The sequence below is a fragment of the Mustela erminea genome, chromosome X (genome assembly GCF_009829155.1).
Source record: "Mustela erminea isolate mMusErm1 chromosome X, mMusErm1.Pri, whole genome shotgun sequence".
Taxonomy (NCBI): domain Eukaryota; kingdom Metazoa; phylum Chordata; class Mammalia; order Carnivora; family Mustelidae; genus Mustela; species Mustela erminea.
The window spans coordinates 93,203,522-93,224,658 of NC_045635.1; the positions used below are offsets into that span (position 1 = coordinate 93,203,522).

General features: G+C 40.0%; 2 protein-coding genes across 4 annotated transcripts in view; one reads left to right on the forward strand and one right to left on the reverse strand.

The window, feature by feature from the left end:
• The window catches only part of TRPC5OS (TRPC5 opposite strand), a 55,882-nt gene extending 51,026 nt beyond the window's left edge, over positions 1-4,856 (forward strand). For all 3 annotated transcript variants that reach the window (XM_032331230.1, XM_032331229.1, XM_032331228.1), the window contains one exon: positions 1,660-4,856. In XM_032331230.1, the coding sequence (XP_032187121.1) occupies positions 1,911-2,243 (333 nt within the window). In that variant the 5' untranslated portion in view covers positions 1,660-1,910 and the 3' untranslated portion in view covers positions 2,244-4,856. The remainder of the gene's footprint in view (positions 1-1,659) is intronic.
• TRPC5 (transient receptor potential cation channel subfamily C member 5) overlaps positions 1-21,137 on the reverse strand; it is a 255,505-nt gene that overhangs the window by 92,838 nt on the left and 141,530 nt on the right. The window contains exon 3 of the mRNA XM_032331227.1: positions 8,246-8,767. Within this exon, the coding sequence (XP_032187118.1) occupies positions 8,246-8,767 (522 nt within the window). The remainder of the gene's footprint in view (positions 1-8,245; positions 8,768-21,137) is intronic.

Below are 21,137 nucleotides of genomic sequence, written 5' to 3' on the forward strand. Positions count from 1 at the left end.
GACTGAGGCTAGAGAAATAAAACCAGCCCCATTTGTAGGACTAGTGGCTAGAAATTCAATGTGTATACATACCTAAGGAAACAATTGGTCAAAGGTATATATAGCTAAACTGATCAGCCATGAACTGAAGATGTATGCCATAATAAATGGAACATTACAGACTGGACTGTTGCAGGGAAAATAATCTGGTAAAGGGAGATAAGAAAAGAAATTGATGAAAGAATTTTAGCAATTCATATAGGACATGTACCAACACATCAGAACGGGAAGATGCAATAATCTGTTTAGAGTAAAAGAGGAGACAATCTGACCCCTAAAACTAATGTGGACTCTGCAGTCCTGGGGACTCCCAAGTCCCAACTCACCTCCCTTGTCAGTTCAATTTAAGGTCACAGAATGGGCCCATGAAGCCTCCTGGCATTTGGACATGAATGTCCTAGATAAGCAGAGGGGGAAGAGTAGGGGGGAAAATGTATGAAGCAAACAAACAAGTGAGTAAGCAATATGAGACATGTCACATTACTAACATACTCATTTTTTTCTTTTTTTAAAAGATTTTATCTATTTGTCAGAGAGTGAGAGTACACAAGCAGGAGAGCAGCAGACAAAGGGCGAGGCAGGCTCCCCGCTGAGCAAGGAACCCCCCCACCCCAGCAATGCAGGACTCAGTCCCAGGACCCTGGGATCATGACCTGAGTCAAAGGCAGACGCTTAACTGACTGAGCCACCCAGGGGTCCCAACAAACTCATTTTTAAGAGGAGTGGGGCATGTTTAACCAGACCAGTGTATGAAGTAGATGATACTGGGCCAAACTTTAGATGTTTAAACAAAGAATATTGCCTTATAGAAGTATAAATTTCCTTGCCTTATAGAAGTATAAATTTCCTCGGGAAGAGGGTTTGCAGAGCATACCAGGCATGCAGATGAGAATAGTATGTTCATGCCTTTAGACAAAATTGAAGGAACTGGTTGCTAGATATGCAGTATTGGCAGTAATAGGAAATGACCAAGGAACTAATTTTACAACAGATGTTGTCCAAAATTTGGCAAAAGACATAGACTGTGGAACTTTGATTTCACAAATTCCCCAGGCTGCAAGGCCAATTGGAAACCTTAAGAATTGAAGACTAAAAACACAAAGAATTTAACAGCACCAGATATAAATGGCAATGCAGTAAAGGTGCTAAAAAAGACAGAATTAATTGAGAGACTCTGAGTGAGTGTAACTTCTTCAACAGAGATGTTCAAGAAAGATGGGCAAAAAAAATCTATGGTCTCTGAAAAACAATCTGAGGGTTTTGAAGGGGCTGGGGGTGGGAGGTCGGGGTACCAGTTGGTGGGTATTATAGAGGGCATGGATTGCATGGAGCACTGGGTGTGGTACAAAAATAATGAAACTGTTATTCTGAAAATAAAAAATAAATTTAAAAAATAAATTAAAAAAAATCTATGCTTACTTTGTTCTTAAATCTTGTAAGAAGAGATCACAATGAGAAGTATGAAGGAAAGAGAGTATGAGTAGTAGATCCTCATAAGGCCATCAAAAAGGAGGATCCATAGCTAGGGATACTCTTTCAGCCTTATCCTATAGCCAGATCCTGTAGGATGGATAAAGACTCAAGAATACTAATCTTTATATTTCTCTTTTCTATTATTAGATCTGCTTTGCTGTTTTCTTTTGGCGGTGGCAGTCTCTCTGGTGGTCATTATAATTGCAGTTTACTGCCAACAAAAACAAGAGCACCATATTAGGACTACTGGTCTTATTCTGTACTTGATCGTATTAACAGCCTCATTTCTCAACCAAACCAACCTTAGAACCATTACCAGCTCACAGGATCCATTATCACCTAGAGCCCATTTGCTACAGCTTTCAGTAATATTTATCTACTCAGGAGATCACTGAGGCATGGAGTCCACATCAATCCCCATGTTGGTTGCTGGACTTGTTGATTGTGTAGCCCAGTTAATAAGAATAGCTGAAGAGCTTTTACAGCTGATTTCACAGGAACAAGTTCCTTGTGCAGAGCAGAATGATAGAGCAGAAGAGATAGAAGTGGATGCATCTTCTCCTGAGGAGGCTTCGCTCCCAGACCTTGCTGATTTCTCAGACTTAGAGTCAATACTTCTACCAAGAGAAGACGAAGACCTAGTCCTTGACATAGATCAAGCGATGGTAGACATAGAAGACTTATATGAAGATGTACTCTCCAGTATAAATGATGACCTAAGAAGTGGTTAAGACCAAATTTGCCCCCAGCAGCATGTGAAAACTGATAGTTTTTCTGTTTTAAATAGATTCTGATTTTTCTGAGTGTTAACAATGTTTTCTCCTATTTCTGTACATTTTCCTTACTAACACCTTATAGAACAAGTTAATACTAGATTTACTTCTAGTAGAAGCTAGTCTCTTTTCTTCTTTGTATTTCTTTTAAAAGCTTTTAGTTCTGTACATTTTCCTTACTAACACCTTATAGAACAAGTTAATACTAGATTTACTTCCAGTAGAAGCTGGTCTCTTTTCTTCTTTATATTTCTTTTAAAAGCTGCGACTTTAGCCTTTCTCTACCTGTTCTTGTTCTTCTGTTGGGTTTTCTAATAACAGAAGCAAATGATACTAAAAAAAGAAACTCCTCACCTAACAACGGAGTTAAGACCTCATGGACTCTGTCAGGAGTTGGAACCCAATGTCATTGTTCTGCAAGTGGAAACCAAAAGGGGAATATTCCCCAAGATGGTATTATAATGAATACATCACGTTGACAGGACAGCATTGGGACACTTTTACTTGAAAAGACAGAACTCCTCACTAGGCCTTTAGGGAGAGGATTTGTCAACCAAAGGATGTTAGGGGAAGCAATTTTGAAAAAGCACCATCTATCAGATAATACAACTGTTTTTTGGATAACTTTTGCCAGGGAAACCTTTGAGAAAGCTGAGGTGAAGAAGTTCCAATACAGGACTATTCCCTCAAATGATGACCCACACTACAACTAGTCTTCAGTATTGTTCCACAAATGGAAAGGAGAAATTATATCAAATAACAATGAGGGTGGTACTAATACTAGCAGGTCTAAACAAAGCCCCAGGAAGACTGTTCACCAATGCAGTCAAACCCTTTGTGGCATAGGCTCAGACATGACAGTCCACAAATAGAAATGGATAAAGTATGTCTTCTTGGGTATAGCTAGATTTATAAAGAATAGCTGATAGGCCTATTAGAGTGAACCTGCTGCCACTTTGACATAAAAATCTGAACTATTGACATATGGCAGCAATAATGAATTTGAATAAAATATGGATTGGTATTTAGCCCTAATAATTCTACAAATACCAGAAGTCTAAAATGCAATAGTTGGAGGACTCCTCTACCCATATTAAAATAGAAAGAGACCCAATAAATGTGTGGGAAGTTCACTGCTCTTAATAATTCCATGCCATATAGTAATCTTGCTTCCATTTAGACAAGCCCATGGACACGATGGTCCTCCTTCCTAGAGAATGGCCTTTGCATCTTACAACATGGGCAACAACTAGGTAAGGCATAGTAGTAGTTACGATAGATTGGTGCATTCATATTGTGAAGAAATGATAAGTAGAAGTTAATCCACTCTGGTGAAAACCAGACTATACCCAATTTGTATAGAGTCCTAAGGCATATTATTAGCAAAAAGATTAAAAATATACTGAATACAGATAGCTTCAGAACTAACCAACATGACAGATGCTGCATCTAATCCTAAGTGAGGTCTACATACAGGGATAATTAGCTACTTTTAAAGGTAAATGTGGGGGAAGTTAGAGATCCAATGTGGATAAGCAGTAGCAAGAGAAACATAAGTTAGTTTTGTCACTGAATTTCAGGTTGAGTATACATAACAAATTAAAGAAAAAGACTGCTGTATTAAAAAAAAAACTACCACATATCTTTCTGAAAATGAGAGGAACTTAAGGGAGATACTCAAACATGTTATGATACTGTTCCACAATAGACCGCTACATGGAGTAGATGAGGATCCAGGACACTTAGACCAGTGCCCAAAGACACAAAGAGGAGAAATAAAATTTCTGTCACCAGGAAATTACTGTGGGTAATTACAAGCCAGACCAGATAGCAGGTTAAGGGACTTTACTGCTGTACTAATTGGACAAATCAAGCCTTACTTTCCTAGGGTAGGGGACTCTACCTGTTGTGGTATGTCCAAAATGGCAAATAAGAGATGCGGTGCAAAGGCACTATGTGAAATTAACTAAAATATAGCACTGGGAAAGCAAGAAGAAATGGTTTATCCCACCATTCCATTTGGAGCAGTTTTATAAGGAGGACTAGTGACCACAGTTAAACAAGGAAATCTGTACATGTAGCAACCAAGAAGAATCACAGAGGAATTGGATAGAAGTTAAAAGAATCTATGCTTTAATTAAAAGTTTGGAAACAGCTGGGAAAGATATATACTCTCCACTAGGAATTTGGACTCTAGGAAATTGGCTTTAATTTTGTGTCAGAATAAAACCCAGGGCAGGAGTACTTGGGCAAGATCAGGAAACATCCAAGGACAGACCATCAATCTGCTACAAATTCTATTCAGCAAGTAATTTCACTGTAGATGGACAGTTCTGGTGCTCCTCAAATACGATTGATACCAACGGTAGCTATTCCTCTATGTAGAACTCTGGAATATATACTTCATAACAATTCCACAATGGATTAGTATGAGTTCATTAAATCTGTTACTATTAGAGAATTCAAGCAAGCATACTAACTAAAGGTGACCATCAAAATACATCAAGAGAAATCTGTGTTGGGCGCCTGGGTGGCTCAGTGGGTTAAGCCGCTGCCTTCGGCTCAGGTCATGATCTCAGGGTCCTGGGATCGAGTCCCGCATCAGGCTCTCTGCTCAGCAGGGAGCCTGCTTCCTTCTCTCTCTTTCTCTGCCTGCCTCTCAGTGTACTTGTAATTTCTCTCTGTCAAATAAATAAATAAAATCTTTAAAAAAAAAAAAGAAAAGAAAAAGAAATCTGTGGGACTACTCCAGACTTTGAAACAAGATAAAGCTTGAACCAGCCTATAATGCAACTAATACTCAACATGGTCCTTATATATCAAAGCTGGAAGATGCTGCAAACTCGCAGTATATGAAGCTGGCTAGCCTTCTGGCTAGATGAGTCATGTGGAAAGATTGTACTACAGTAGCTCCTCAGAATTAGATAAAATATATTGCGGTTTGCTTTGATTGTGTGATTACATGTGTTTAAGAACTGTTAAGATGTAAACCCACTCCAAACAGTGGGATGTTGTATTAAGTATGATTAGAGTTGATAGTGATAAGAAGTAAGTGTAGGCAATAATAAAGTACTTAGGAATAAGAGCTAGTAAGGAAGTATTTTTATGAGAAAGTGATAAGAAGTAAGTGTAGGCAATAATAAAATACTTAGGAATAAGAGCTAGTAAAGTAGTATTTTCAGAAAAGAGTGATAAGTTAAGTGTTAAGTGTAGGCAATAACAACATAGTTAAGAATAAGAGCTTATAAGGAAGTATTTTTGAGAGAAGAAAAGCAGTAAGTTACATAGAATAGTCATGCAGCTATTTAGGGGGGGAAAGCCATGGTATGAGTTAGTTCCTAAGCAGGTTTATGAACAAAGCCCTGTTTTTATCATATGCAAATCAGCCAACCCTAAGTCATTGATAGTGATAGAAATAGCTGATTGGTGATCGATGGACACAGGTCATGCACTTAAAATCTCAATTAGAAGGAGATATATTACTTAATTGGGCAGTCCACCTTTGAATACCTCTGATTGGAATCCTGGATTTCTCCTCCAGGAGAGTGGAGAGAATGGCTGGTCCTTTATTTAAACTAGCCTTTTTCTGAATCTTCTTGAGACTGACACCAAAGCCAATTCTTGAATGGCGTGGAGGGATAGAGAGGGAGACAGGCTCATCATTCTGAGTCAAGCTTGAGAATGTGAAAACCAAGGGAGATAGGTTGGAGATGGCAATGAACTGGGAGGCATTAGTTTTCATCCTTGTGTGTTTTGGCTAACTTGCATGAGAGGTTGCAACTATGTAATTGTATCCTTATGTGATGATTAATGCCAGTCATTAAATTAGAATTGAATATCATCTTTGTTACTGATCCACACTGTTTTATTGCTATGTGCTTTAACATATTTTAACTAATAAACTTTCATTCATAAATCAAAGAACTTGTGTTCATTTAAATTACCTGGTGGTGAATTTGGAGGTCCCAAATGAGCATAAAAGAATCTCACATGGCAGAAGACGGAGTACACTCAGAGACAGTATTGTACCAGGAGTTGAAAGTTCTACTTCTGGCTTTGTCCTATGATCCTGAACAAAGCTCTGAAATATAGTCCTTTCTTATTTGTAAAATGAGTTAAAATAATTTTTCTGCCTACCTTCAATGGTAATAAGGATGAAATACAGTGATAAAGTTTTCAAAGACTTTGGTATGGTATATTTGACAATGGGACAGTATATGAAATCAGGACTTTTTAGAAATATCTGAAAAATGTCCATGTGATAAATCCCAAGAGTCTATGCAACATGTAAAGATTATCTAGTAGTTTTATACCTGTTTTCTGAGAGATTAAGGCTTTCTTACTTAACTGCATGTAAAAATTATAGTTTGGAATCACCTTTTGTTTCATTCTTCTAGGCGCTCTCTCTCTCTTTTTTTAACCACGTAGACTCTTTTTGGGAGTATATTCCAGTGCAAATAGGAATGATAATGAGGAAAAACCAACAATGAAAAAGACCTCCAGGAAACAGTAAATTATATTCCATTTCAGGCTAAGATTTTGTTCCTGAGGGGTTATGTAATTCTGAACACTATTAACCCACTATTACCCAACTAGATTTTTACAATGATTTTTTTTTTACATCAAACTTGACTGTTGTATTCTTTTTTTTAAAAAAGGATTTTATTTATTTATTTGAGAGCGAGAGAGCAAGTGAGAGAGAGTGAGCACGAGTGGGGTGGGGGTGGGCAGAGGGAGAGAGAGAAGTAGACTGCCCGCTGAGCAGGGAGCCTGACACAGGACCTTATCCCAGGACCCTGGGATCATGACTGGAACAAAAGGCAGATGCTTAACCAATTAAGCCACCCAGGTACCCCAGCTATTGTGTTATTGTATTGATAGCCTTATTTCAATAGACTAGAGGTATTGAGCCATTGTATTGGGTTTGTATTTATTTTTTCAAGGACCCTATTTCTCCAGTCCATATTTAAAACTTGTTTTTCTTCTGCCTGTATATCCCTTAGCTCACAAGCCAGTTAGCCAACCAACTAACCAACCAACCAACAGAACATTAAAAAAATTAAAAAAAAAACCCTAGTTCTTCAGTTATTTGGGAGTTATTTGTATTGACAGATACAACTATCCATCAGTCTTAAATGTCACATCTCTTCAGGGTAATAAAGAATCTTTGGAGGTGATCTCCATTATACCTCTGAAGGATAGAACTTCACTTTAGCAAGGTAAGGAAAACCACTGAATTCTCTACCCCTCACAATTTCATCTTAAAAGCCTTAGTAATATGCTGAAAGCATCTTGAGGGATTTTTGAGATTAACATAAGTATTCATGTAAAGTAGACAGGGAGTCACAGTTATGAAACATGACCTATGTTTCATATTCCTTTGAATATTCCATATTCCTAGTGTTTCAGATTCCTTTAATCAAAGATGTTATTAACAATAATAATTCATTTCCAAAAGCATCCATACCATGAGCCCTCCATAATTACTGACCACCATGGCCCCAGTATGTAGGGTGGGCTCATTTGTTATGTGTTCTTATAGAAGTTCTCCTTCAGATCACTTATGTTTCTTGTAATTACATATTCACTAATGTGATCATTTATGTAATGTCCACAACTAGCTTGTAAGCTTCATGAAGGCAGGGTAAGTGCCTGTTTTTTTTTTTTTTTTTTTGTATTCCAAACACCTAGAACAGTGCTGAATAAGCATTTTTTGAAACGATGAGTACTTTCCTATCAACAAATCAGATGTTCAGCATTTTTCCCTACTTATCTCTCTATAAAGAAAATATGTGGAGGCTGTATGTATCTTGGATAAATGAGCCTCACTGTTTTCTTGAGTCCTGTTGAACCATTCAATTATGAGGACTAAATGGTAGAAACAATGTTGACTCTCACTCTTCTGCACTGGACTTTGGAGGGCTTAAGCTTTCCTGAAAGCAGAGAAAAGCTCAGCTTACCTCTTTCTGGTGGTATTTGATTGCCACCTTCAGCTTGGCCAGGTCATGGTACTTCTGAGGGTCAAGCTCTTCACTGTGGTCATCTCGATGGTTGAGGATGATTTCCAGTTCCCGGGAGCTCCGAGCTTGGTCCAACAGGTCTTTGGCAAAGAGTTTGCACTGTTGGGAGAGCTCCTCATACTCGGCCTTGAATTCATTCTCCACCTTGCTGAGCTCCTTGAGCTCCCAGCCCAGACGGAAGGCAGTTAGGATAGGGTCCTCACTTGACAAGGCAATGAGTGAGGGGCTTGCTAGCGCTTTATAGATGTTCAGCCGGGAGCGGGAATGGCGCAGGCTGTCCACCTCTGAACTGGACACACACTCCACACAGTTACAGCGGATCTGGTGGGGCCGTGGGATTGTGACTCGTTTTTGGACAAGCAATTTGATGATCTCGTAGTTGTTGGTGTGGGCAGCCAGCATGATGGGAGTGATGTCTGGTGTGAACTCAGAGAACTGGGTATCCATCATCAGGGTGGGGACCTAGGTACAATAAAACAAAATCATAAAGGGCATGATTAAGTCTGGGAGAGAGAGGGAGCATGGAGTCCATCCAATGTTAGTGATTCAGGAATTGGGAGTCACCATTCTCTTATCAATTCCCCTCATTGCCATAAGTTTTTGTGGAATACCTGCCATATGCCAGGCACACAACACTTTATGTGTATTTACTCATTTAATCCCCATGACCTTGTAAGGTAAATATTCTCCCCAAATCAAGAAGCTGAGACACACAAGTTAAAGAACATACCCAAGGTTACATACCTTTTAGTAACTGAGCCAAGATTCAGACCCAGGCAGTAGGACTCTAGAGGTTTGTTCTGAAATTTATGCAACCACAATATGCCCAGTTCTGTCTGAGACATGATGGGTGATATAGAAAAGTAAGGAGTATTTTCTCTTTCTGGCGCTTATTTGGGTGGATCAGACTTACATAAAATTGGTAAGTAGGAGTACATAGTAGCATGTGTTCAGTTCCAAACGAGCAGTAGAGACTGCAGGAATATTTGAAAGTCTAATGACAATCAGTAATTTTAAAGACCATGCCACTAAATCAAGCACCAGATGTTGAAGAAAAGACAATTTCAAGTGGTTCCAATTGACTTTATATGTGTATAAGACTTCAGGGGACCAAAGACCAACTTCTTGTAGGTCCCAGCAAGGTAGAGAGAATCTGTTATTGTCAGAAAGAAGTGCTCTGTAAATGAAGACCTCTTGGCTTGGGTGAGGGGTTATCAATAGCAAAAGGGACATTTGATAGCATATGCGTTCTGACTATGATGTAATGCTTGGTGTTAATAGCAGCGATTGGAGGAAGATTTGGGGTCCTTTGGGTATTCAGGAGAATTTTTAGGTGAGTTTGCAGAATCCGATCAATGAATAAAAAAACTTTTGGCTTTAAAATGTGTGTTTTGGGACCCAGTCTGTTCTCAGTGTATTAGGGAAATGGGGGCAGCTCTGTACTCACAGAAGAGTCTCAGTGTGTTAGGATCTAGAGCAATGGAATAAGGAGCACTGGAATAGTCAGAGGAGGCTTCATGGAGGGGTGGAGCTGAGTATTGAAAGCATGAATGGGATTCCAGGAAATTGTGAAATATTGATCTTAATATACTTCAAAGGAAACACTTCCAAATACTCATTTGAATTGGGGAGAACAAAACATGGATAATTGAGATTCTCATGGAATAGACAAACACTGTTTTACTCAATAGTTTCTCTTTACTCTTAAAAAACCCTTTTTAGAACATTGAAGTTCCTGATGAACAGACAAAAGGATGTGTTCTTTGCCTCCTTCTCACCTTGGATGAAGGATTCACAAACAGGAAAGTGATCAGAAAACAGGGAGTGGGAGAGGGGTGGAGAAGAAGAAGGGGGAGGAGTTTGCAAGAAATCTGTTTCTTTCATGGAGTGGTTGCATCAGCCTCTGAATAGATGAGAGCTGGGTGTTGTTAAACATTTAGGGTTAGGGTTAGGAAGTGAGCAACTGTCTCATAAAGTAAATTGGACACAGGAAAGAATAATCTCCAAAATGAACACAAGCCTACAGGTAAGGAAGAAGTAGGTCTGAGTGGGCTCAACATAAAGCCTTGAGTTGGGGGAGACGGTAAGTGAACAATGTGTCACAGTCCACTCAGAAGAAAGGAGCTCAGTTCTGGAAATCTGCCCCTTTCCTGTGGACAGAAGCGTTTCTCAATCTCTGCTATGATCCAGAGGCAGGAGGCGGCAGGTGGAGGGAGGATAGCCTGTAGCACAGGATTCCCTGGGTTGTATTGGAGGAATTCCTCCCTGCCGTGGTGCTCTTCCTGTCATCTTTCTCCCCCTACTTCTTTGCTCTTTCTTTGCTCTTTTCTTACTCTTTCTCTTTCTTCTTTCTGTCTCTCTATGCCAGTGGTGACAAGCCTGTCCAAGACAGACAATAGTACGTGTAACTATTACTTAGCACCACTTGTGTCATGGAACTGAAAGGTTGCTGTCTATGCTGAAAGCTGAAATGCTTTCTAGAGCAATCTGATTCCATTGTCTTTGACGTAGTGCTCAACAAGGAGTCTCTGATTCTCTCTTTGACTTACTGAGTATGTGACACAAGAGAGGAAATCTTTTTTTTTTTAATATTTTACTTATTTATTTGAGAGAGAGACAGTAAGAGAGAGCATGAGACCGGAGAAGGTCAGAGGGAGAAGCAGACTCCCGATGGAGCAGGGAGCCTGATGCGGGACTCGATCCCAGAACTCTGGGATTATGACCTGAGCTGAAGGCAGACGCTTAACAACTGAGCCAGCCACCTAGGCGCCCGAGAGGAAATCTTTTTAAAAGAAAACTGGTCTAACCAGGTGGTGGGTATTAGAGAGGGCACGGATTGCATGGAGCACTGGGTGTGGTGCAAAAACAATGAATACTGTTACGCTGAAAAAAAATTTAAAAAAAAGATTAAAAAAAAAGAAAACTGGTCTACAATGACCAGATATGTCTTCCCACCCTCCAGTCAACCTTATTATTCACAAGTTGCCACACCCATCTCACTCATTGCTCTCTGGGTATATAGCATTGTGGGAACCCCCGTGTGTGTAGGGATCTCCCCATTTCTCTGCCAGTGGAGGGCCATTGTGAGGCTTCTTCAATAGCTCCTCCTCTTAACTTGATCCTACCTCTTACTGACCACCCAGATGTTGTGGGCACTAGGTTACATCAAAGATCTCACTTTTCTGATGCTGCCCCCTTGTATTTTTCTTTAATTACTTACTTCAAATACACATTTCTTGCTTCATCAGTAAGGTTGTGAATCTAAGACAGTTCTGTCTTAGACTGCTTTTGTTTTCCTTCTAGCATCTAGTACAGTGCTAGACACACAACATGCACTGGGCCAAAAAAAAAAAAAAAGGGGGTTTTCTGTTCTCAAATTAAGAAATTGACTCATTTATAAACCTGGCTGGCTCCCATGATCTGAATCAATGTGAGATAATCTCCTTGGGTCTTTCCTTCTCATGTCCATCTGAGAAAGCAGTAGACATTCCAAGACTAAGGAGGGTTAGCAAATGGGCTTTATAGGGAATATCTTGAGGTCCCCCCAACCTAGGATAGTCCCTGCCTGCCATTTTCTCTATTATGGTGTTTTAATGTGGAGACTCTGACCCAAAGTCCACAGATTTATACTGCTCTTCTGTTCTCTGCTTCTTTTCTCATCCTGCTGCCTTCCTAGGGAAGGCACCATGAGTTATCATCAGGCTAGCCATGGTAGAGAGATTCTGTAATGAGGGTGAGAGAATTCTGATAATACTCAAGACTTTGTGATATGGTCTACAACAGTAGCTAACAGAAATGAAGGCTACATGTGGGTACATATGCATAATTTGGATGAATGTGTGATAGGAACTAGTGAACTGTAGAGCACCTGCCCTCTGAAAGGGGGGTATTTGCTGCGGTGCTCCTTGTCATTATAAAATTGTTGTTATAAGCATGTGTAAGGGCTCAGCGTTGTGCTTAAGAGAAGTCAGAAATAATGGATTTTGTAGTAGAATTTCTTATTTCGTTATTGAATAACATCTTTTTTTAACTTGAAGTATAATGGGCAGACAATATCTTATTAGTTTCTGGTGTATGTCATAGTGATTTGATATTTTGAAACGTGATAAAAATGATCCCCACGATAAGTATAGTTACCATCTGTCACCATTGAAAGTTATTATCATATTGTGGACTGTATTCCCTATGCTATACATTACATTCCCATGCTTTGTTTTCTAACTGGAAGTTTATACCTCTTAATCCCCTTCAGAGGAGAATTTCTTAAAGTTTTAAATGCTGGCTAAAAAAGCTTAAAGATAGTGTGCAGTTCCAACAAGATACATATACGAGGCAATTTAGGCTTGAGTGAACCAGTTTATGACCTTTGAGCTAACATTTAACTTATGAGATGAAGGAGGGGTAGGAGAGGAAGCTGGACATTTAGGCAGGTACCAGATGATGAAAGGTCTAATATGTTATGTTAGGGAATTTAATGTTATCTCTTGGCCATGGGGAGCTGCTGAAGAGTTATTTTTCTCTTTCCTTTTTTTTAGAGAGTGAGGGGGAGAGGGGGCAAATGGGGAGATAGAGAGAGAGAGAGAAGAGACTCTTAAGTAGGCTCCATGACCAGCTAGGAGCCTGACATGGACTTGGTTTCACAACCCTGAGATCATGACCTGAGCTGAAACCAAGAGTTGGATGCTTAACCGACTGAGACACTCAGGGGCCCCTAACTGAAGAATTTTAATCAAGGAGAGTGGCATAGTTGAACAAGTGTTTCACAAAGATCAGTTTGGCCCAAGACTGGGCAGTTAAATATGCTGGTAAATGTTTAATAAGAATCTCTCCATTAAAAAAAAAATCTTGATTTGTAGTGTTTTCCAGTTTCTGTGGTTTAAGTATTCCCATTGTGGCCGATTTCAAGCTACCAATATGACAACATAGAACCCAGAGTTGGGAAGCAGTATGTACAAGTAGCTCTCACCACCCAGTGTAAGCCAGCTCTAGCTTATCACTGGATGATTTTCAGAAAGACAAGACTAGTTAAAATGTTGGGTCCATGGTCAAACGAATGAGACTGATACGAAACGAAGGTCAAGCAAAGCTTTATTTCGCGCCAAGCATCGAGAATTAAAATGACTGGCCAGGGCCGTCTCTTACAAAGAGGCGACCTCTCTCTGCCTTATAGACTAGCTTTTAAGGGCAAAGGCCATGTGGTTGGGCCTGACCACGCACAGGTGGCCAATGAGATTGTAACACACAGAGAAAGCTACGCAGTCATGCTAGGTCACACATAAGTGACCAATTGAATTACAATTTATCCTATAGTAGATATTTGAACTAGCTTATCACCTTGGTCAGAATTGGCGCCCAAAATGCGGGGCCCATACTCGTTGGTAGCTAGGGAGACAGTATGCACCCCCACTGATTGGATACCTCCACCTGGCCTGACCCATCCTTGTATTCGGGCTTTGTTACCTGGGACTGGTTTCCAGGACTTGTTTTTAAGTAAGTCCCTTGGTGGGGGCGTGGGTAGGGTCACTTTAAGTTATATTGCACAAACAACAAAATCACTGTTTACAAGACCAGTGCTCTAACCCCTGAGCTATGGAGTCAAATCACAGGCTCAAAATCACTGTTTAATCCAAGATGGAATCACTCTGGCTAAATAGGCCCTTACAAAAAGATCTCATTAGTTCAGGTGAAGAGATGGTGGGATCTTAAACTAGACAGTAATTCTAGAGATAGAGAGTAGATTTAAGACATTCACTGGATGTGTCAGGTAGTACTGGAAGGAGAAGAAATCAAGAATGTTTCATGCTTGGTTGAATAGTGGTGTCATTAATTGAGATAGCTGATACAGGAGGAAGAGCAGGTTTGACATTAAAACAAGTTCAATTTTGGACATGTTGAATTTGAAGTACCTGCCAGAACAGTGACAAGAAATTGTTGGGACGCCTGGGTGGCTCAGTTGGTTAAGCAGCTGCCTTCGGCTCAGGTCATGATCCCAGCGTTCTGGGATCGAGTCCCACATCGGGCTCCTTGCTCGGCAGGGAGCCTGCTTCTCCCTCTGCCTCTAGCCTGCCACTCTGTCTGCCTGTGCTTGCGCTCTGTATCTCTCTCTCTAACAAATAAATAAAATCTTTAAAAAAAAAAAAAAAGAAATTGTATAACTCTGGTATGAATCTGAATGAAAGGTCAAGGCTGAAAATACAAGTGTGAGAGTCTTCTGCCTTTAAGAGTAGTTGAAACCAAGGGAGTAAACAGGATCAGCCTCAGCCTGCTCCAGCTCTCTGGCAGCTCTGCCTGCTGATCTACCCCAAAGACTGGACCCAGCCCATTTCCAGAGCAAGTAAAGCTTGAGGTAGGGTGTGCTCAAGTAGCCAGTCTCAGCCTCCTCCATCCCAAATTCCAACCAGGACATTCTTTGTTCTGTTAGTTTCTGAATCCCAGCTTCTTCCCCACTTGTGCCCTCATTTGTCAAATAAGATTTCTCTCTGGATCTTAATCTGAGTTTCATGTAACTGGTTTAATACTCCAGGTCTGGTATATTTTCTAGATTATCCACGTTTTCATTGTCTTTGAGCTATTTTACAAGGCTGTAAATTGTCATGTAAATATTTCTTGTTTGGTGAGATGCAATTGATCATTGCCTTAAACATCTGCTTGTAAATATCTTTGCATCTATTTGTAAATTTTTTTTCAGCATTCCTGATGGCCTATATCAGGGGTCAGTAAACATTTTCTGTAAAAGGCCAGATGGGAAATAGGTTAAGCTTTGTGAGCCAAACAACTCTGCCCTTGTGGCAGGAAAACAGCCATGGGCAATATGGAAATGAATGGGTGTGGCTGTACACCATAGCATTTCATTTACGAAAACAGGTGGTAGGCAGAATTTGGCTTGTAGTCCATAGTTTACAGACCCCTGGACTCCTGCATCCCTCAGTAATTAATAAATTAAATAAATACTTTAACACATGTTTACTTTAAATTTGTATAAGGATCATGGTTTAAACTTTTTTTTTTTAATTATCCTTCAAACAGCCATTTTGTGTTCAGATTGAGGTAAGGTGGAAAATTCAATTTCATTCTTTTCTTACCAAGTTTTGTCTTCTCTTTGAACTCCAAAATTATACTGAATGATACTGCGCTTCCCATTAAGAATTACGATTTTTAAAAGGAAAAGGGGGGAGGGGAATGAAATCAACACACCAAGAAATTAGATTTCTTTTCACATTATCTACTGCTCTCTTTCTAAAGAAACCTGGTGCATAAACGGACTTGAATGAGTTTTAAAATTTGCAATGTTGTGGGTTTAGGGCAAGGCCACTAAAGATGTTACCTTGTCCACCTCTCCCTGGGGCTTTGCATTCAGACTAATGAGTTTGCACCTGGATCTGCCCTAGGTCTCCTGTTGAAAAGAGAGCATTATAATGCCGGATCCTTTTGGATTAATGAGCACAGAACAGAGTCGTTAGGCTCAGAGCTCATCTCATAAAATTCAGTAGAATGAACAGAATGAACTAAAATCAGCTTCTTTATATTTTCACCTAACTTCCATTGCCAGAGGATACAGAGGAATAGACAATACTCCACCTTCCCCACTCTCAGGACTGGCTGAGGTTTTTACAAAGTTATTGTAGTCAAGGGGCCCAAATGATACATTTCATTTTCATTAACTCATTACTGGACATAATCTGCTAATAGGAATTTTTCTGAACCCTATTGTTAATATCCTTAGGCAGGCACCCTTGCTGGAATTTATCACAAGCTTCTGAAATTTGTAATTAATGGGCAGACCCTTATCAGCCGCTACCTCATTTGTACCCACAATGTCATCTGGTCATAGGCCAAACCTCTCCAATTGGTGCTTCCTCATGCAGCTGGCCTGATAATATCATGTTGGAAAAAAATCTCCCATCTTGTGCCTGGATTTAGTGAAACTGCAATACTTCTTTTGTTACCTATAGGATCTCCTCCTTTCCTGTCCCTAACATGCCAGATGAAATCAATGTTCAATCTTTTTCAGCAGTGCTGGAAATGAAATTTCGTTTCTCTGTATTACTCAAAAAATGGAGAACACGGGCATCTAATCACGTCATATTACCAGTTGCCTACTCTGCCTTACCTGTAAGGTCAGTTAGCCAGTAGGGGTAACAATACATGAGCTACTTTGGAGCAGCCATTTGCATCAGATGGGAAATAATCTGTTTCCCAGAGTCTGATAAAAACAGAACCATTAGAATTAAGATTTGCTAGATCATCTCCGCTGATATCAAGGCCAAAGTATTTATAATCCAGATTGGAAGACAAACCTATATGGGGATAATGTTACAGAACCCACGTGGTATTTTTAAAAAGTCAGTATTGGGGGCGCCTGGGTGGCTCAGTTGGTTGAGCGGCTGCCTTCAGCTCGGGTCATGATCTCAGAGTCCCGGGATCCAGTCCTGCGTCGGGCTCCCAGCTCCACGGGGAGTCTGCTTCTCCCTTTGACCTTCTCCCCTCTCATGCTATCTCTCATTCTCTCTCTCAAATAAATAAAGAAAACCTTAAAAAAAGGTCAGTATTGATATGTAAAAATCAATAATGTGTATAACAATGGATAGCATTACTTGATTAACATAGGATAAAAATAATACTAATGGCTACTGGTTATTGAATGCTTTCCATATATCCGGTGATGTGGGAAGCAAAGGCAAAAGAAAAATTAAATTTCCTTACTACTTACAGACCGTTGACAAGGCCTTGAAATAGAGTGACCTTCCTCTGGGAACTCAGCTGCCTGGATATTGACACTCTGCTAAGAGTAAAATGCAATCTTGGCTTAACATTGTCCCAAACTGCCAGGATCCTGTGTGTCTGTTTGAAACATATAGACATTCCTTCCTTTATCTCTGACCCCCAAAATGTATGGTGGCATCCTCCTCCAAGCAGATGGCCCACTGTTGTGTATCTGAAGGGTCTCATGACAGAGATTTTATTAAACAGTAATAAATGACCTTTTGCCAACCATAACTAGCCCCCTCAGGATCTAGGAAATCTTCTTTCCAAAATACCTTGGAGGGTTGTGCTGTCCCTAACCCCCGCTGAACTTGCAAGCATATAGTCAGTCACCCGGCACAACCCCAGTGCAGCTCTTTCTGCCCACAGATTTTGTCCCTGTGCTTTAAGAAAACCACCTTTTTAGGGGTGCCTGGGTGGCTCAGTGGGTTAAACCGCTGCCTTCAGCTCAGGTCATGATCCTGGGTCTTGGGATGGAGCCTCGCATCGGGCTCTCTGCTCGGCGGGGAGCCTGCTTCCTCCTCTCTCTCTGCCTGCCTCTCTGCCTGCTTGTGATCTCTCTCTGTCAAATAAATAAATAAAATCTTAAAAAAAAAAAAAAGAAAACCACCTTTTTACACTGAAGACATCTCAGGAATTCTTTCTTGACTCTTTGCTCTGAACCCCAACATTTCCATATCACCAGGCACCATGCTGGAGCATCTCATTTAGTCCTTACCATGGTTCTATGCTATAGACATGGTAATTATTCCCAGTTACACCCGGGGAAACTCAGCCTTAGAGAAGTTAAGTGCCTTGTCCAAGGTCATATAGCTAGGAAGTAGTCACCAGCACTTGAACCCAGGCAGTTTGGCTCTGAAGTCTATACTGTTAACCACTATACTACTTCACCTCCAACCACCAAAAGACCAAATATTTGATTTTATTACATCAATAAACAAATCTATAACAATCCTCACATTGAATATTCAGATATAAGTATATAATATAGGTTTTATTGGGTACTAATTGATCTCATCAGCTAATGTTCTACTTTAAACCCAGATAAACATTATATAACATTGCTCAAGGTTTGGAAGGCTATAAATCCATTCTCAATTTCTCAGCAAATTGGAGCTCTTAATTTTTCAAAAAGACAAGAGCTAAGTCTATGAGAAAATAAATATAGCTAACTCCATAGGTGGTGAAAGTTTATAATTTTAGGTTTCTAGGTGGAGGAAACCTAGAAAGTTATTCTTCTCAAATCTAGGTGGTCACAAACTATAAATGAATTATTCCATACACTTTCCTTTTCAAAATACAGGTATATCGAATGATGGGGGTCATCAACTCCAAAAGTAAGGTACACCTTTGGATAGATATTAGAAATGAAGGAGGAGGAAAAGAAGCCAAGATAGGAAGGGCATATGCTGTGGGTGGCTTTGGGGGAGCTAGCCCTCTGTGAAGGCATTCTGTGCACTGTTAAGATATGACACTTCCCAGGAAAATAGTGAAAAATGATGCAGTGAGTCAAAAATAAGTAAATCAGAAGATGTAGGTTATTATGGAGGTGGGAAAAAGGTCAGAAGTGAAGGGGCAGGTTATTGTGTCTCTAAGACCACCCAGAGGAATGGAGCCCCAATCTGCCAATGTGAGTGTAGTTAGCTTGGCAGATAGTCCTATGGTGGAACTTGATACAAATATCTCTTTGGGAAAGCCATTGTTCTTGATTCATTTTTTTATAGGTTACCAAGTAATTTTTAAATTAAATTTTTCTTGTAGATTGCTTTGCTGGGAAAAGGATACTACCAAGCTGATTCAGAATTTTCCATGTCATTGCTTATCACATGACCAGTGTGAGTTTGGGGAGCATGGTAATGGTTTCTGAACAGTGCTGAGAACCCGGTTACAGAAACCTTAGTGATCCAACCAAGGCAGAGGACCATGTGAGGGAAACTAGACTGGCATCATCTATATCATAGAATTCGATACATATTGACATTGATTATTTTCCAAATTTTCCAATGGGTAGTGATCTTTTAAAAAAATTTTTTTAGGGGCACCTGGATGGCTCAGTGGGTTAAGTGTCTGTCTATGGCTCAAGTCATAATCCTGGGGTCCTGAGATCAAGCCCCACATCAGTCTCCCAGCCCAGGGGCAAGCCTGCTCTCTCTTTCCCTCTGCTGTTCCCCCTGCTTGTGCTCTCTTGCTCTCTCTGTCACATAAATAAATAAAATCTCTAAAAAATTGATTTTTAATTTTTTTAGAAGTAGGGAGGGACAGAGGGAGAGAGAGAATCTTAAGCAGACTACACACCCAGGATGGATTCCAATGTGGGGCTAGATCTCACAACCCTGAGCTGAAATTAAGAGTCAGACACTTGACTGACTGAGCCACCCAGGTACTGACCATGGGTACTGATCTTGATAGGAACACATTTACCAGCAAAACAAAATCAGAATGAACCAAAAGAAAGTCTTTTGTGAAAACAAAAAACACAAAAAACAAAAAACGGAGCCAACAATCTATTCTTTTTAAGTAGCTCACAGCCATACACTCGAAAAGTATGTTCATTGCCATGCAATTGAAAATTGGTAGGTATGACCAGGAGTGTCAATTTAGGCCTAGAAGAGCTTGTGTGATTAAAGTTAGGCTCAGCTGGTTCTCAGACTAGATAACAAAGTTATAAAAGGGTAATTCTCACTATTACTCTCAAAAACAGTGTGGAATAAGGCTGGATAAAGAAAAGGGCCTCATGTGGGTTTGTGATATGTAAGATACCTGTTAAAATGGTATAAAGAAAATGAGGCTGGAAATCTAGAGGCCAAATTTGTGTTAAATATTACCAAAAGTATTCTCTCTGCCAATAATGATTTTCATCTCATGCTCCATACAGGTGCCAAATGGTGTTTTGTTTTAAAGTTGCTCAGTTGATATGCAGGCATCAGACTGAAGGGTTAAATAATTGAAGGACAAGGCTTGAGAGAAGAGATTGTGTCACATTTGTGAAGCAATTATGGATCCCACATTCCTACTTTTTTTGGCTATCCACACCTAAGACAAGCTAGGGAACTGCTGGCCTTAGTCTCCAGAGGTAGAATACTAATGCTCAAGAGCTACTTTAAGTGTGGGCAGAGGTCCTGAGGAGGTGAGGAGATCATTTTCCTCAATCTTTTTAGCAAAGGCAACATTATAAGGTCATCAATTCTTTTCCATCTAGTGGTAAAACATTGTCAGGGTTGAATTTTGCAAATCTGGCCCTGAGGATTGCTGTTACATGGAGGCATTTGATGTATAGCTAGACAAAGTGAAGTGCAGGGTAAGAGACCATTACATAGCATAGTTTAGAGTTTTCCCAAGCTCAGAGTTAGAAGAAAAATGGGTTGATAGCCTGAATTATCCAGTTTGGCTTTCTAAAATGAACGTAGAAGCTTTTCAACTTCTTCCCTGAAGATAGTATGTGAGAAAATGTACCTAAACTGCAGCATGGAGAAATTCAGAAGACCTAAAGCACAAGATCTATACCAATGACTGTCTCAGGCTCATGGGCCTTATACCCCAAATTTCTGTCTCTGAGGCACAGGATGAATACCTTCCATGCTATCAATTTCGAAGAGGCATGGCCCTAATATTTCAGGCTTCTCCAAATAGTCCCTTATGATTTCAGAAGCTGTGAACATAGGGAAATCCAACAACTTTTGAGACTGTCTTTATTCTTTTATACCATATCACCTTTTGGGGTAATGTGGTCAGCTGTTTTATTACATACTGTGGAAATCATAATGTGTCATTCATCCTAAAGCTTTGGCACGTTCAAAGGCTCTCTTTCTTCCCATATCCTATTCACTGGCAAACTAGATCCAGTTTTCTTTGCTATAGGTTCCATCATCTTAGAAATTTCTTTGCAATTCAGATTGAAAAATTGGTTTTTGAAACTCAGTCCCTAATATGGAAAGGAACAATTTCCTTGCAGGTAATTTGAAGAGAGTAAACGGGGGTTCGTATGAACATTGCACTAGATTCTTCAGGAATGTTAGAGATCTCCATCCTTGGAGACTTTTTTTTTTTTTAAGTAGGCTCCACACCCAGC